At 41.6% G+C, this 17952-nt stretch overlaps 1 protein-coding gene across 2 annotated transcripts; it reads right to left on the reverse strand.

The window, feature by feature from the left end:
* Positions 1–8011: 8011 nt before the first annotated feature.
* IGFBP1 (insulin like growth factor binding protein 1) lies at positions 8012–14391 on the reverse strand. 2 transcript variants are annotated; one of them, XM_071804686.1, is made up of 4 exons: positions 13942–14391; positions 11895–11986; positions 10101–10229; positions 8012–8932 (listed from the first exon to the last, which is right to left on the reverse strand). In XM_071804686.1, exons 1-4 carry the CDS (start codon positions 14315–14317, stop codon positions 8801–8803), a joined length of 729 nt encoding a protein of 242 aa, XP_071660787.1. In that variant the 5' UTR covers positions 14318–14391; the 3' UTR covers positions 8012–8800. The 2 variants fall into 2 exon arrangements, with proteins under 2 accessions (XP_071660787.1, XP_065688074.1); XM_065832002.2 differs by having other exon boundaries at positions 11895–12073; positions 13942–14388.
* Positions 14392–17952: the final 3561 nt, after the last annotated feature.

Raw genomic sequence — 17952 nt, forward strand, 5'->3', positions numbered from 1 at the left:
TTTTTTTCTTTTTTTTTTTTTTCAAAGTTGTAAACGAGTTCCTTTCAAATAATTTCACAGAGGGAAGAAAGTTATATATACACCAATATTTGGGCATGTAATCATAGATATGAAAATAAGGGTTGAATTCATGAAAGTGAGTTAGTATTTTGTGAGGGTTTTTTTAGTTTCTATTTCATGAGCCTTCTGGAAAAGAAAAGCAGCTTCTCACTAAAAAAGATAGATAGCTGCCTTGAAAGTTACATTTTGCCAGCATGCAAGAAAGGTTTTAACAGCCTGCGGCAGTATTTCTGATTGGTGTATTTTGTCGAATTTTAAAGGATTTTATCTTTTGACCTACCATTAAAAAGAAAGAGAAGAAGTTGGCTAGTAAAGGTCCTTAAGTGATATTAAATTCTCTAATTTGTGCAGAGCACCAACCTTCTTTTTAAAAAAAAATACATCTCAAGGAATTCAAACTGACTCAAGCAAGCAATCTGTCACAGGAAATACCTAAGAAATTGTATTCTGCTCCTTTAGTGGTACTAATGGTTTTCAGTATGTAACAGAAAACATACATCCATAAGGAGGGGGAATAAGAAGAGGGGAAGGAGAGGGCATGGTTGTGCAAGTTGGTTTGGTTATTTTGCTTCCAACAGATGTCTTTAAGACAAAGACTGTCTAAAAAATAGCAAAAAACCCCCACAAAACCCTCACCTGTAATTTAAAGCTTCCACTTTTTAATTGGTTGCCTTTTAGACATTTTTTTGTGAGCACAGTTGCTTGCACTGTTGTCTTACCCAATGTTCTTGGCACCTGGCATTCTTGAAATGCAAAATAACATCATGTACCCCAAAAAAATTAACTCCTTAAAATTAAGAGAATCAGCGGTGGCTTTTTTTTTTTTGTTTGGTTGGGTTTAACATTCCTATTTCTGGGAAGACGGGTTCAATTCAATGGACAAGTTACTTGCCACTCAAAGGTTTTCCTCATGGCTACGGGGTCTAGGCTGCAATTCAAACAACTATTTGTGAGCTATAGCCAAGCAGCAGAGTGTGGGCAGCAGGAAGCAAATGCATGACTCAGTATCGGTTCAGGGGATGATTTCCACGTATGCAGTGCTGAGAAATGTTTCCTGTGAAGAGCTGCAATGAGTGGAGCACTTTGGTTTTGGTGGCAGAAATGGAACCAATGCATTAGAAAAATACCTTCCTGTTTTGGTGCCTTCGCTGCCTTCAGCTCAGATGGTCTGTTGTTGTTTGTTTTTTTTTTTTCTTTAAGTGAATATTTGGCAGCTTTTTTTTTTATTTATAACGAGCTCTTTCAAGGATCTCAGGTGATCTGGGTGAACATTATGAAGTCAGAAAAATCCTTGTAACTGCTAACATTATTTACACATCAAATATTTGCATAGGAAGGTGATACAAAAGCTTAATGTATGTACTGCAAAAGTTGCTCATTTCCTTTTATGTATATTTTGTCTCTAGATGCTACATGGGTGCCATATGTAGCTCACATTGATGTGGTAACTATTTATTTTAGCCACTGTAATAAATAGTTGCATAAATCCCTATAATTGACCAGCGTGCAAGTTAAAACTGCCTTCAGGCAGCTCTATTATCTTTCGAACTATTTGAGAAAAGCTCCCTTTTTTTTAATAGACCTGCTGCGCTATAGTCTTTTGAGCTCAGAATATCCTTTTTGACCTTTTTGGCATGCATGCCCTTCAGGGCATAATGTTAGCTATTTGTGCACAGGGGAAGGAGGCTTCAATGAATACCAAAACCACAGAATTAATTAGTTTTTAGTACAGTCTGAACTTTTTATGACTGAATTCTCTAGAAACCTTAACACAGCATAATTATTGAACTTAGCCCTAAATTTAAGTAATGGTTTTACAAACCTTTTGGGAAATCTTTTTTTTTGGTATCTCTATAGTCACTCTCTAAAACACTGTAAGCAAGGATAGCTCCACAGAGATTTTACATATTAGCAATAGGAATTATATTTAAAGTATGAAATGCTGAGCAATTTTCCTGGATGCCAAAGCATATTAGTATTCAAAATGAAATGTTTATATAGGTAGCTGTTTTATATGTGGTCCTGCTGTACCTTTAGGAGCTCTTCACATCTATTAATTTCTTTCAGAAGAAAGAAATGCTTCCTGCATTAGAAGGGACATATTTTTCTTCCCCTACTCCCTGTTTTTTTCTGAGGCATCAAAAAATGGGATCCAAAAAGGATATTAGAGAATTCCAAGGCCAAACTTTCTATGGTGTCAGTAATGCCTTCATCCACAAGTGTGCAAAATTCATTTTGTTAAAGCCTATTGGAAGTGTTTTGGTATGTCTGGTGGACCTGGGTATCTTCTTCCAACTGGAAAGTATTTAACCATCACTTGATTTTGGAGTCTCCATCCTTGGAGACAGTCAAAAGCCATCTGGATATGGTCCTGGGCAACTGGCTCTAGATGGCCAAGCTTGAGCAGTGGGGCTGGACCAGGTGACTTCTAGAGATCCCTTCCAACCTCAACCATCCTGTGATCCTATGAACCTTTCAGAATGTGGTAGCTTGCTGTCTGGAGTTCCAGTGCATGAGATTGTCTACATTATACAATACATTGATTGAGATGATGTTACATTTTTTTTCTGCTAAAAAGTAGATTTCCTGATAAAATACACGTAGTACAAATTTGTTGTTCATCAGAAGTTTTAGGTTTAAAACCCTTCAGATTTTGCAGCTGTAGAAGCACATACACCAGCCTTAGAGAAAATCCTATTGTAAAAAAACTTTGCTTTTGCCCTGTACATGTAATTAAAACATGCAAATGACTTCAAGGCTGAAAGTTGCAGCTGAAAAAAAAACCTGGAGACCAGGTATTAGCAGAAGCAAAGGGTAATGCTGCAAATCTCAGTTTATCCTTGCAGAATGCATGTCCTGCTGCAGTATGTATCCTGGCTTTCCACTTCTGCTGACCTATCCAAATTCCTTAAGAGCCTTTCTGTCATGGCTAATTTCATCCCATTGGTCTCTCCATGAGTGAGGATGGAAAGAAAGACAGCAAAGTTATTGCTGCAGAGAGCAGTTGAGATTTCCTCCAGAAAAATCTGTGAAGCTGAATAAAATGCCATTGAGAAGGACTGCTTCCCACAGCCACATGTGGTAAGACCTTCCAAAAGTGGGGTAGTGAAGGGACTTACTTATGAGAGCTAGGCTGAGTGTGCAATTGCCTCACTCCCTGCAACTGGGGAACAGAGGCTATTTTTGCCTGCTTATGCCACACAAAGAATATCCAAGGTCAGACTTGTTTCCTACGTCTGCTACATATCATGTAACTTGCACCCAGTAAAAAAGACCTGACTGAGCTTGAAGAGTTGATTATTACTTTATCACTGGGGTGCCACATGCAACCATCAGCCCTCAGATCCTTCCATATACTTCCACAGCTGCTGTTACCCTGCTACCAGTGACATGTTGCTGCTCTTCTTTTCTTGTTCCCTTCCTGGGGCTAAATGGTGAGAGCTCAGCTGCCAAAGTAGTGATAAGAAGAAGCTGGAGGCAAAAAGAAAATATGGAAGATGATGCAGCCAGCATTTGCTGTAGGTCTCCAGAGACATCCCACACCAAGATGCTTTTCTAAGGAACCTCAGCATCAACACATCAGCCCATTGAACTAGAAAGCACCACCAGTGAGAGAGACAAAAAAACCCCACTGTCATCTCTGGCATAATTAAGCAATTAAAAACCTCATTGTAGACACGAATGGCCTGCTCTTTGTTAGCCTAAGAGCAGTTGGAGGAGACTGAGAGCAGGAGGAATTCTGCCTGTGCTGTGTTCTACGCGATGGAACTGCAGCAGGGAGGCTCTGCTGGAGTAGCTGTGCCTGCTGGCCAAGCACTGTCCCTGTTAGGAAGCGTAAGGAAGCAGCAGTGAGCCAAGCAGCTCTGCTTTCCCCTGTGTGCCCTTGTCTCTGCTGGTCTGCCCATGCTGCCACTCAGAGGTGATAATCCAGCACAGAGTCTGAAAAGATGAGCAGAAACTTTTGCAAAATGAAACAACCAGGATCTAGAATGCACTAAGTATAGATTTGTTTGGTTCGCCTTACTTCAACCTTCACAAGCACCCTTGATCCCACATCTCTCCCACGAGGTTGCCCCTCCCTCTGAGCCCCCACAGTAGCTTACTAGCAGGTGAACTTTGCACCCTAGGGAAGGAACCGGGTCAAGGGAGGAGGAGAGGAGGGAAAATAAAATAAAGGCCTTGTTTGTTGACAGAGCTATTGTCAGAGCTGTTTTCATTACTCAGAGTGCAAGTGTTGGTATATTTGGGTTCCACTGTTGGTTTTGGTCCTTTCTGGTAATACAGAACTAACCAGCTGTGGTCCCAGCAGGTCCCAGCCTTCTGTGCCTTTACCTAAATGTGACAAGGTAATATAGGGTGATATGACAGTAGTAAGAGAAGTCCTCCACTTGCCCTAACTCTGATACTGTTGTTCACCATGTGTCACTCACCCAAGCCTTAAAGGTGGCAAATGTACCAAACACATTTAGGTGCTTGTTAGGATGCTCATACCCCACTTTCCTGTGTGGTCTGAATCCCTGCCGGATTCTCAATGAAATGTACAAGTACATAAAATAGTTGGTCCGTAAATATGAAATGTGTTGGCAAATAGAAAGCCTGGGACCTGTCATCAGTGTGGCCAGGAGAGGCTGTTTAGGCTACTGGTTTATCAGTTAAGTGATAGCTGAGGAAAATAGACCCACTCCAAAGGTAGGGTCTAAAGACAGGGATAGGACTTGCCCATTTGATGTACAAGCATGGGCTGAGAGTGAATCACTTGGATCTTTTTTTTTTTTACGGATATTTTTAGTTATTATGGGTGGGTTTGATTTAGACACTGGAGTTGTTCTGTAGTAGCAAGGCAGTGATGGGAATAAAAAAACAACATTTCTAATTCTGCAAAGTCAGTGCTTCTAGACTGCTGGTAAAGCACAAACATCTTTAGTTCTGATTTTGCAGAAAAAAACTACATCATTTTACTAATAGTAGTTTGTTGGGGTTCCCATGTAGTGTCTCATGCTCTGGGTCCTGTGTACTTCCTAAGAGTGCAGTAAGTTCTGTGACAAGCCTCTGCTTTGTGCCATTCTTTTCCATACCACTTTTCTTCCCCTTGAGGAAAGAAAGCTATATGTGACACATTTTCTGTTTCCTTTTTTATTTTGTGATGTGTTTAGGACTCTCATTAGGAAGTGCAAGGTCAAAGGAATATATTTGCTTTGCAAAGGAAAAGCCTAAATCTTGATGTGTTTAATCTGTGATCATGTTTTGGGCTGGGTTTATAGAAAGCCGTTCCCTACCCTTTGCAAAGCATGTGTCCTTATGGTAGAGAAGTAACAGAGATGCTGATGAGCTTTCAGTATTAGTGTTGACTGCCCTTCACCCCCATTGTTTTTCTGTCCTTCCTTCTCTCCCCTCACCTCCTGCCAGCACTAGCCAACACCAATGTGTCTCCAGGGTACCCCAAAGCAATAAGCAGAACTGACTTCGTATTAGTGGAGCCCAGTAACAGGTGACTGGAGGTTGTCTTGGACAGCTTTAGTGGAAAAGCAAGGTAGAAAATACAGTGCAGAGGGCAGTGACCTCACTTCTGCGCTATGAACATTTTGCATCTGGCAGTAGGCCAGGGGCAGGAGGAGGCATGGCTGGAACGTTTGTTCTGCTGCAGAAGACCTGGCAGGGTTTTGGCAGGAAGGAGCACAAACTGGGTAAGTAGGGTTCTCAGATAACATGAACCAAACACTACAGATGCTCACCTAAGACCTTCCCACCAATTAATTTTTTTAGGTGGGGTGGGAGGAATGCAAGAGGGTGTGAAGGGAGGGAGCTGAAATAACGAGGAACAGTACATCATCTTTACAAATGCAGCTGCACGCTAGGAGATCTGAGCGGCTAAGAGCATTCTGTGGTACTTTCCCTATTTCCCCCCTCATTCCCACCAGGCTTGGCTTGCCAGTGCAGGTGGGACCACTTCAACAGGCATACACTGAGGCCAGGATTGCCAGATGGCACATGTCAAAAAAAAAAAAAAAAGCCCAACAAACAGAAAAAAATAACTAAAACAAGGGAAAACTACAAACCTTTGATCTTTTTCCCCGTTACTGAGGGTGATCATAAAAATCAGGACAAATCACAACCATGTGGCATCTGTGGCTTAAATGTAGTCCAACCTCCTGGCAGCACAGTGATAGGGAGATAAAATTTGCCTTCCTTGCCTCCTTGCATTAGTTCTAATCCCAGTATACAGAAGAGTCTGGCCCAAGTCAGACAGTCCATCCCAGAGCAGCTCAACAGAAGTCTGTCCTGGTGAGTCCTGGCAAGACGTCACACGAGGCCAGATTGCAGATAAGGAGGCACCCATACCCTGTTGCTTTCAGTAGGAGGTAAGGAGTAAACCACTCTAAGAAATTGGTCTGTCATGCCCGAATGCTGTATAAAGCAACTTCTGCTCCTGGTACTTAACATTTAAAGGAAAAAGTTTCCCTAAACCTCTGTCCCTGCTAAAAACTCTGATTTCTTGCAGCTAGGATGGGAAACTGCCACTCTGCAAAATACTGACAGTAGCTGTCCACTGAATTGCTGTACTGCAAATTAATATGATGAACATTTCCCCTATATATATAATGATCACAAGAAAAATAACCTATTTCTGTTCGTTGGAGATCAACCTTTACACAAGGGCGATGGGGTGAGAGCAGTCAGAGTGCTCTTAAGTATGTGCTGTAGCTGTGAGTTTATGATTTCCCCTTCTTTCTTCACCATTTTCCCTTGGCAATGCTGCATGACAGCTGTTCAGTGCTGGGTAGACTCCATGAAAGGACTCTAAGGTTCTGCCCAAATTTGCTGCTTCTTCATTATTCTGACACAATGATTGCCAAAATATTTTGACACCATGAATGCAATGTTATAACACAGTTGTATCCAGGTCTCACTGTAGCTCATTACAGGGAGGTTAGACTTTAATTACTTATAATGCCAATGCTATTAACTGCTTTGCAGTGCTTTCCTTGGGAAGATCTCAAAACACTTCACAAAGAAGCTCAGTAGTATACTCATACTTTTAAATCTGGAACAGTTTGTTAGACTCCAATTGGATCTGCTGACACTGACATGCAAGTAACGCCACCACATTCAGTGAGCACAACATGCGATGCTACAGAACCATGATACAGAGAGCAGAGATCTCCATGCTTTGGCTTTGCAGTTTCTACAAGCTGCTTCCCGCTCCTATTTAAAATCCAAAGCTTGTGCCACCAAATGGCAGAAGGATTTTATGCCAAGTTTCCCTCCTGCCAGGCTCTTAGAAAATGTTATTAGTCTCCTCTCAGGCTGTTTTCTCAGGCAGAGTTGGTGCAGCCTATTCCCACCTCTGGGACTTGCTAACTCCCACACTAATTTCTCCATGGACAAAACCAGCTGGAAAACAGCAGGGCTCTCACTTGCTTTCTGCCTTTTTTATCTGCAACCACTAAGTCAAAGGAACATTCTGGGGAGGAAAAGGGACCGCATCTCAAGCCAAGGGGACCTTTTTCTCTGCTTTCAGAAAAAGAAAAAAAAAAAGTAAGGCCTGGCTTTTTAACAGGCTCCTTTTTATAACCTCTGACTTTCTGTGCAGGAAACGGCTCTTTCTAGTCTCAATGTTATCTTTTAAATGCATTAATACTGCTGCCTTGGGCTTTTCAGTGGAGAAAGGCTTTCCTACCCAGAAAACTTTTCAGTAACTTCTCTTGGAGGCTGCTGCTTTGCCCAGGGCAAAGGCTTGCAGAGCACAGACAGGATTGAAGAGGATGGGAGAAGGGGAATTAGGGTAGGGACAGTGAAAGAAGAAAACTCATTGCAGGAAAATAGAGCTAAGAGTTCAGGAGGCAGAAGTGCAAGAAGTGTGTTTTCCCCTATGCTCCCACTCACCACTGTGCTGTCCTGCTGAGGTCAGACAACTTAACAGGAACATGCAGAAAGCAAGAGACCAGGAGAGTATAGAAGACATTATTTAATAACTCATCTTAAATAACATGACAATGTCAACATGTGAACGATTTACACCTGTCAAAGGTGGTACAGAATATCCTCTTGTGTTTTGCCATTTATCTGGTGCATATGTTTGGAAAATAGAAAAAAATACTGCTCCCATCAGGAGCTTCAGTGTATAATCAAGGTTTAGACACCCCTTTTTAAGACACAGCTTGACATTGAAACAGAGGTGCAAAAGCAACATGATATATAAACAAGACAGGTTTTAAATAAGTTTCTGAGCAATTTCTCTAGTGAAAGCTATTTTTTAAATGCCGTTTTAAGTCTATAAATACATAGTACAAAAATGCGAGTTTACAAGCCATTTTTCCCAATAGAGTTATGCCAGTTGAGTTTTAAGTAGCAACATTCCTCCAACATAAGAAGCATACATTTAAGAACAATAATATTAAGTATTTACATATAAAGTTATGAAGTGTTTGAGGATATAAATTAGTAACAACACACAAAAATAGACATACTGTGAAATAAATAAACAGCTTTACATACGAGGGTATCTATGATATTACACAAACAAAATATACAAGAGTGTAGGACTTCATCTTGCACTTGCTCATATCTGTCTCTCGAGCATCTAAGTAACCCCAGGACAGTAAAAAAGCTGCTTATGGGGTTACTCATATGCTGAAAATCAGGTGCACAAAACTACCCTACTAAAACAGCTCCTGACTGAAATGTCCCCTGACTACATCAGGCCCTGTAGAAAACTTGGTGTGAATTAATGTGTTTAGTTTTATTCTTGCGAGTTGAGATATTGTTGGCATTCGGGGTCTCCTTCCATATCTGGAGATACAGGAATTCTTCTTCCATTTTTTGGATAGACACACCAGCATCCAGCAGGCTCTCCATCCAGTGAAGTTTCACACTAGAACATTATTAGCAAAAAAACCCCCACAATAAGTAACTATAAGCAGAAGATTACATGTGAGATACTGCAATTAGAGGTCTTGGACAGAACTAGGATCAGAAGGTCGGGACCTGCCATGCAGACTTGTTTTGCATGTGGTGGTCCCTGCCCCTGACAGAGCGTCTGACCAAGACACTTGGTTAGGGAGCCATGACCCAACCTCAGCAACCACAGTAGCAGCTTCAGATTTAAAAGTTTGTCCACTCCATGGTAAACAGCAGTGTAAAAAAGCAAAATCTTCCAGCATGAGAAACCAGAAGAAGGCAGAATATACAAGCTGTTAGGGCAAGAGCAATGACTGGCTTGCCTGGCTCTTCATGCAAGAAGGCAAATATGGTGGGTTTTTTTTCTTGGGGAGGGGTTTCAACAGATTTCTGTTTGTGCCTGATTAGATCCCAGGTCACAATGTTTGTGACTCACACAGTGGTGCCGTGCCCAAAAACAAGGAGTCTTGGTGACACAGATTTATGCAAACCTGCTAAATTTGTGTGCATGACCTGTGGTTACAAGGGTGTGGCTTGAAGTTTAGAGCTTTAGTTAAATTTGCAGATTACACTCAGTGTAACTTGCAATGACTCTTTTTTGAGGCTATAATGGAAATGAGCATATAACATCATCCACAGGCAGCACAAATCAGTATTTTTGTTCTACTTTCAGAAGCTAATCTTACTCCACAGAGATTTTTCACTGACAATGTAACTTTTTCACTGCCCAGGAGCTGAATCGCTCCATAGCGATTCTTATACATTCAGTGGGCTTTGCAGGCAGTATGGTGGATATTATGAATTAATGTTAACTATCAATTTGCTGACAAATTAGGTACATGGAGCTTGATTTGGCCTGGGAGCAAAAAGGGTTAAGATATTTTGGAGAAGGCCTTGCCTGCACCTGTTCTGTGAATGGAAAAAGCTTCTGCCTCTGTTGCTGTCAGCCCATAGCACGCAGCTCACTTTTAAGAGAAGAAGGAAAAACCATCTGCTCCCACTACTAAGTATCTCTGTTTTCACAACCTGCTCTTCCAGCAGCTGCAAACTTGGGAGTTTGGGAGCAGAGGACTGTGAAAGGGTTGGCTTTGTCAGGCTAGTTGTAGAGCTTAGTGTGAATGGACAGAGGAAAAAACATGTACCTGTTTGCTGTGGTAAAACCCATTCTTGTTGCAGTTGGGCAAGTAGAATTTGTAAATCTCCCCTCCGCTTCTCTGCTGAGCCTTTGTCAATTTATACAGGGCTCTGTAGAGCTCCTTCTGACAAGGTCCCTGCAGGAATACAGTGCAAAGATCGTTAATATCAAAATTGCGAAGAAACCAGCTAAACAAGAAATGATCAGTATAAAGCTAGCAAATAGCTGAAAATACTTATTAGTCATATAATCTGCACCAGGCTGCTCTGCATTTAGTTTTTACTTGTTTCAGTAGGAGCAGAGCCAGAAAACTCTGGTGTTGCATTTAGGCCTTTGTTTTTATTCTTTGAGGTATTTTCTGTCCTCAGAAACAGGAGGATTTAAGTCCTCAAATTGCTACACAAGGAAATTTAACCTGTGTTAAGTAAACACATTACTGCTCATAGGGTACAATCTCTCCTATTATGGGGAGGTGCATGTTAGAAGGCTGGTGTACGTGAGACTAGCCACGTTTTCTGGGTTGCCATGGCCCTGTGCTCTGTTGATGTATGGAGAATAGGTGAAAGACATATATAGACAGTGCAAGAACAAACATCTGAATGTTTGTTATCTTTTATACAGGACAGAGCTGTTGCCAAAGCAGAATAGAGAGCACCCCTGTGGCTCTGAGACCTAAAGCAAAAGTGCCTGGAATTGGGGATGAAGAACTGTTTGTAATACTATTTTTATAATTTGCTTGCTCCCCTTTTCAAAGTCACAGTTGCCATTTATTATTAGTACCTAACATGTTTAAATGAGTGAAAGGGGAGAAGTGACTGAACATATACTTTTACTCTAGAGTGAAAATAACCATACTCTCTGCTTTTGCAAGACTTCCGTGTATCGGCCCCTCACATTAAGTGGTCCTATTCAGGTCAAGTGCCTTATCTGTGACTCTGGGTGACAAAAGCAGAAGCCTAAAAATCAGAACTGGAGCTCACAGTACTTATGTATAATAGTTCAGACTAAATCAGTGATTAAGTCCCGTTCTGGATGTGCAATGAGGCTTTCTAGGTGGGCTAGTGGTTTGTAGTTTTTTGCTCTTTTTTTTTTTTTTTTCATTTTGTCTTCGACCATTACAAAACTGGGCTTCTGTGATGCCCCATTCTAATTCAACGCCGTGCCGCGGGTGTGCTGGCTGCCTGGGACTGGTCTAACTGTAGTACGCTGATGCCCTCCAGTGGAACACGTACCTGCTTGCAAAGGCCTCACACCCCCATTACCCACGAGCTTTTGCAGTGCCGAAGGTAAAAGCTAACTTTAATTGTTGGGCTTTATATCTTTTTACATGCACCTGCTTAACAGTGTTTCCCTGTGATCATCAAGAACCACGTTTTGGTTTGCATTGGTGTTTCACCAATAATTGTATGTAGGGACTCCCTTTTATTTCACCAAGCATTGGACCAGCAACAAATGCCTTTGATTTTTTTAACTTAAACAAAAAAAACAGTCCAAGATTTTAATCTGAGCTCCTAGAAATTAAGGGCCCATGTTATAATCTGATAATAAATGTAGGGAAAGATTCAGCCTCTGCATGGAGTGTGTATGGGATATATATGATGCATACCTGTTTTTATTGCTTATGCTATTTTGCCTGTTCCTCAAGCATCTGATGAAGGCATTCCAAAAGTCTGTTTGCTGGCTACCCAAAATACTGACATGCTAGTGTTGCTACTAAAATTTCACACAAATTTTCATTTTTTATTCTGAATCAATAGCATCTACTGAAATGGTCTCTGAAAGGTTTGCAAATAAAACCTACCTGCTCTTTCCATTTCTTGAGTTCAGATATCCTCTTTGCTTTCATGTTTTCATATGCAGTGATGGCATTCCAGGGGATGGATTTGTCCTGGCCTATGGGAAACATCAATTGATAGCTCAACAGCTGATCCTGTGTAATTTCAGTGCTTTCCAAAGGTACATCCTCAGGTTCAATAGAGTCTGGAAAAAAATGATAGTAAGGTGAACATTTCAGGATTTATTTCTCCAAGTTAAAAAGGTAAAGAATAAGAAGAATCAACAACAGCAACAAAAAAGTAATATCTAGGACAGAACCATTACAGTAGCTCTTGCAAGTGTAATAAATTATGTATGCAACACAGCCAATTAAACTTTTGTCATAAATTCATATGAGGATACATCAGCTGTTTGCTAAAAAGTTGGTTATTTTACAATTCTTCAAAATTACTCTAATCCCAAAAAAGAAGCTGCAGCCAGTCTGTTAGAAATAAAAAAACTTTCTTGATCACAGTGCGTTACAGAGACCTTGCTAAATGAGGAAAGACTGGAGTTAAACTTTAGATTTACTTTAGATTTACTTTTGTCAGCATGATATGTGTCAGTTTTTATTCAGGAGAGGAACTGGTCCAGACCTGATCCTGCGGCTTGCCTCACATATAAGCAGGGGTAGCAATTCACAAGAGCCAGCAGTAGCTCATGCTGGCCTGCAGCTGATCAAATAGCCAGGCAATGGCACAAACTGGATCTGCCTGATTATGGCCTGCATGCCACTGCCAAACTCAGCACGTGTGAACTCTCCCACTGGAAACAACAGAAACTGTTTGCAATTGCAGGGACTCATCATGGGATAAAATTTTGTCATGTGTCTAAATAACTTGTTGGATCAAGGCTATAAACACCATCCAATTGACTAAAAAATCACCTGTTTTTCCCTTTGACAGTGCTTAAGAAAAACTGGAGGTGGAAAATTGAGGAGGAAAAGAAGAAAGGAAAATAAATAAAGGAAAGAAAGAAAGGAAGGATAAGAAGGAAGGAGGGAGAGAAGGAGGGAAGGAAGGGAGGAAGGGAGGAGGGGGGGAAGGAAGGGAGGAAGGGAGAGAGGAAGGGAGGGAGGAAGGGAGGAAGGAAGGCAGGAAGGAAGGCAGGCAGGAAGGAAGGCAGGAAGGCAGGAAGGCAGGAAGGCAGGAAGGAAGGAAGGAAGGAAGGAAGGAAGGAAGGAAGGAAGGAAGGAAGGAAGGAAGGAAGGAAGGAAAAGAAATCAAATACTAGACCTTTTAAACTGCTGGGTGCTTAAACACTCAGTTTAGTCACTGTTGTCTCCCCTCCTCACCTCCTCCAGTACAAGCGAAACTTCACTTACTGTCACCAATGGCCATTGTTATTTTGAGTCAATGATTATTTTTGTAATGCTACTGAACTACCTTAATCACCACTGCATGAACATAGCAGTAATGATGGTGAAAATAGTAATAAATTGCAAAATAATGAAATCACACTGAAGAAGTTCCTTATCATCGTATAGTCTAAGATGCTTGATATGTCTTTTTGCTCAAAGATAGTTTTGGCCAGCATGGCACTACTTCAGATACATTTTATTCTTGAAATTAAGCCAGGCACAAAGCATGTTTAGGTCTTTCAGTTCTCTATCATGACTTTTGGAAATGGACACAAAGTCTAGAAAACATCTGTCCTACTCCCCGTTTACTACTAAAGATAAACTGTCTATGTCGTCCCAGAAACCTTATTCTGATTATTTTGCATTGTCCCATTACTAGGCTTTAGGGTTTTCTTGCTGCCTGTGGGGTAACAGCCTGCTGCGAACATCTCTTGGCTCCCCACCCAGATGCCTCTCACCTGGCACAGGTCAAAGCACGTTTTCCTGGAAAACGCGGTTTGGCTTCCCTATTTTCAAACGCCTGCCTAACTTTGCTCATTTTTCTAAGCTCCTGAGAGCCAGTCCCCCAGCCCCAGGCGCATCCCGCCTGTCGAGCCCCTGCTCCTCTGGGCGCGGGCTCTGCCGCAGCGCCCGGCGCGCAGCTCCCCAGCCCGGCGGCGCGACCGCGCGGTACCTGCCGGCTCCGCCATGCTCATCCCGGCCTCGCTGGCGGGCAGGCACGTCCCTTGCCCCTGCATGAGGGCGGAGAGGGGCCGCAGCTCTCCTGCGGGGACGTGGCAGCGGAGCCCCTGGCGGCAGCGGGCCGTGTAAACCCCGCACGGCTGGCCCGGCCCGAGCGCGCAGGTCTGGCAGCAGCCGCAGCCGGGCTGCCGGGCCGTCTCCGGACAACCGGGGGCGACGGGCGGACAGAGGGCGAGCTTCTCCTGGGTGCACGGGGCGCAGTGCATGGGCTGCAGGGCCATCCCGGCGGTGAGGCAGCGGGCCAGGAGCGCCGACAGCAGCAGGGACGGCAGCCAGCAGCGGCCCAGCAGAGACCGCGGGCTACTCATGTCGCTGATGAGGAGGGACGACAGAGAGGGCAGCTCAGCAGGCTGAGGAGCGGGAGGCAGTTTACATACATTCAGCTCGCCCAAGCCATTTATACAGTGCTTTGCCTGGCTATTAATCTTTAACCCCGAGTTAACTATTATCTGAACAGGACGGCTAGAGAAGCATCATTTCACTGGCAATTCAAGTCCCTGAGCACTCTTCCCCTCCCCTTTCACTTTCCCCCTTTATCTTTTTTCTTTCCTCCAGACATGCAGGAATGCTTTTATGCCCTCACCCCCACCTCCCTGTCCTGGTATAGTTAACAGGCAAAAATGTGGCGGGGGTGGAGGGGAAACAGGCAGAGGGGGATGGATGAGTGGGGGGTATCCCCTCCCCTTTTGGGGGGGGGGTTGGTAATGGGAGGGGGGGAGGAAAGAGGGAGATCCCGTTGAAACTGAAGCAACTGGCTTCATATTTCCACAGCAACAAATGCAACAAACCCTTGTTTAATTTTCGTCATGTGGCTGCAGGTTAGGAGGACACTGACATACCGAAGAGGAGGCCCCAGGGGTAATAAAGGCATCGGGATCCTGTAACCACTGCACATATGCACGTAGGAGTCCTGCATTAACCTCCGGAAGGGGCTGCGCAGCCGAAGCTGCAGGCATCTCTTGCGTCTGGGCTCAGTTTTGCTACTGCTGCTGGGATGAGAGGAGTAACACTCCTCAGAACATCCACTTGGGGGAAACCAGTGTTTGTCAAACAGTCCTGAAATAAATGAGATAACCGCTTTTCTGGCTGTCCTGTTACTCTCTGCATCTCCTCCTGTATCACCTGGGGAGAAAAAAAAATCTCTTTTGCATGCAACGATTGTCACTGCAATAAAAGCGAATGTATTCAAGCTTCACTGTGATGAGCAGATTATTTTATCCTGGCATCTGTAGCATGTACTGAGCTTGAAATAGCAAATTCCACTGTCAAGTCACCAATTGTAGCATAATTTTTGTTTGATCATTTTGTTTTTCGTTTAGTCCTCCTCTTCTGTAGCGATACAATTTGTGTGAAAGTGAAGCAGAACTGCAGAGCATTGTTTAATGTTCTGTTATTCACTCTTCTTTTTCTATTATTTCATTTATAATCCCCATTTAATCCCCTATATTCATAACTCATTTTTAAAAACTATTTAAAAGTATTCTCATTGGTTACAGGCTTCTACAACTTGAGACATTTTTGCTTAACTACTTAATCTAAACTTTTTCTTTTTTCTTCTTTTTTTTTTTAAAGGCTCTCTATCTGGTTACACAAAAGTTGACAGTCCTTAAAACTCACTAACATTTTTAAGCAAAACTAATTTTATAGATTTTAAAATAATTCTGTGGAGTTTACACATCTGACTAGGAGCAAGTTTTGACTGAAAACCTAGGGTACCACAATCTCTGCAGAATATTGCAATTAGACTTTTCAAACTTAATGCTCTTTCCTTCTTTCATTTGTAATTTTTTCATATACGTCTCTCTTAGAAAATCACAATTCTCTTACCATTCAATGTGAAGTGAAAAATATACAGAAGCATGTTTTCTTTCCTCCCTCAAAGAGAAAAAGAAAACAATGTAAAACAAAGTCCCTTTCATGGAGAAACATGAAAAAAATTACGAATTAAAAGTAGACCCAGTTGCAAAATGACAAAGACCCAAAGAGCTTATATACATTTGTGTATACGTATGCATGCATTCATTCACTTATCTATGTATGTCTCTCTCCTGTGTTATGTAGCTTTCTATGAACAGAACTGACGATAATTTTGCTACTGAACTGCTTAACAGAAGCTACTTGCACCCAAAATGACTGTACTCCAGAGTGACTGCTACCATCCTGCCTGCATTTTTTCTGTCTTTAAAAAAAATGATGTGAACTAGAGGAAATAGTGTTTAATGATACACATGAAATGGTTATAAAAATTATTTTTATAACTCATCAGCATAATTTTTAAGTAACTAGATAAAGATGATGCATGCAAGAACAGAGTCCTTGTCTGACATACAGGTTTACACCACGAAACTTCCATTGTTTTCAGAACCTCATTATTCCAAAGCATCACTATGTTTTCAGGTCTTTGGCACATTTTTCCTTGCTTACAGGCAGCTGGCAGTATCTGAACTGACCAGGCAGATCCTAACAACTGGCTGCCTTTTAGAAACCAGATTTTTTCAGTTTACCCAGTAAGATAAACAAAAGATAAATTACCACCCCCACGCCCCCCGGATTAGAAAACATTTTGAAGGTGGTTTTGTTTTGTTTTGTTTTGTTTTGTTTTGTTTTGTTTTGGTTTGGTTTGGTTTGGTTTGGTTTGGTTTGGTTTGGTTTGCAGGTCAACTCTAACTGATGGCCCAGCCTTTTTCCCTTGCTGTCTTTTGTACAATCAAACTGAAGAAACCTAATACTGTGCTAAAGCAGACTTTGTGAGCAGATGTTCTTCTGCACAAAAGGTAGACCTATAAAACTCAGTCCCTTTGTATTTTATTTATATAAATGTAATGAACATATGTTAGAACAGGCTATGATAACTTAGGACAGTACCAATCAACAAGGAAATGCTTTTTTATAGGCCATGGGACATCAATGAAGTAAAAGTAGTCTATATGTTTATGTAGGCTCTCTTTGATATAATACTACAACTCATCTACCAATTTCTATCTCTGACCCTGACATTGCTTTAAAGAACACAAACAGATAACAGGCTGGAGGTTAAAAACATCCATGATGTAAAGTTGTGCTTTCTGAAGACTTCTGATGGTAATTTTTAATTGTTCCAACTGTTATCCCCTAATTTGAACCGCTTGTTAAAAGATACCACATGAATCTGAGGCAAGGGTTGCTTTTCTGCAAGACCCTTGCAATTGGTTTCTCAGTTATTCTTAGTCATTGACCTCATTGTGCATGTTTAAATGAAGTCTGGGATTTTTAATTTTTTTCTTTAAAGTCACATAGAGTGACTCATAAAACATAAAGCTTTATATAAGTTTGTCTACAAGTGATCTTTATCCTCTTGATCACCCAAAATTCAAGACTTGCTATGATAGAAGTACAAAACACCTAGTCCCTCCTCTGTCATTTATCCCCCCAACAATAATGCTTTATTTAAGCTCTATGGATTATTAGTAATTTTTTATCCAAATAATTGACAGTGCTTATTTATGAATTATTTGATTAAAGCATTTTTTGATTGATTCTTGTCACTTTGTGGCATATATGCTATTTGGTATTGTTTCTATATTTTGGTTGGGTAAGCATGGCTTTTAGAGTTAGATTCTGGATTTAGATAATGTGTTGCAAGTTTGTGTTGCACTGATATTCTCTAACTTTTGCAGACAGAATTTGCTATTTTTTTCATCAGCAATTCATTTTGCTAGAATATTTTAGAAATACCTAAAACTGCAGAAACTCTAGTGAGAGAAGTGAAAGCCTGTCTCATGGCAAGTCTAGTTAGGGAAAGCTATGGACTTTCTGCATCAAATCATAGGTCAACAGGTTCAAAAAAGGGTGATTTCCTTGGTGGCATCTGAAGTATTTGCGCACTGAGTAAAACACCTCATCCACAATGTTGTGCCTGCATGGACTAGCCAGATAATTATTTTCCAAGAACTGTTGAGTTCTT

This window comes from Patagioenas fasciata, chromosome 2 (assembly GCF_037038585.1).
Source record: "Patagioenas fasciata isolate bPatFas1 chromosome 2, bPatFas1.hap1, whole genome shotgun sequence".
Classification (NCBI taxonomy): domain Eukaryota; kingdom Metazoa; phylum Chordata; class Aves; order Columbiformes; family Columbidae; genus Patagioenas; species Patagioenas fasciata.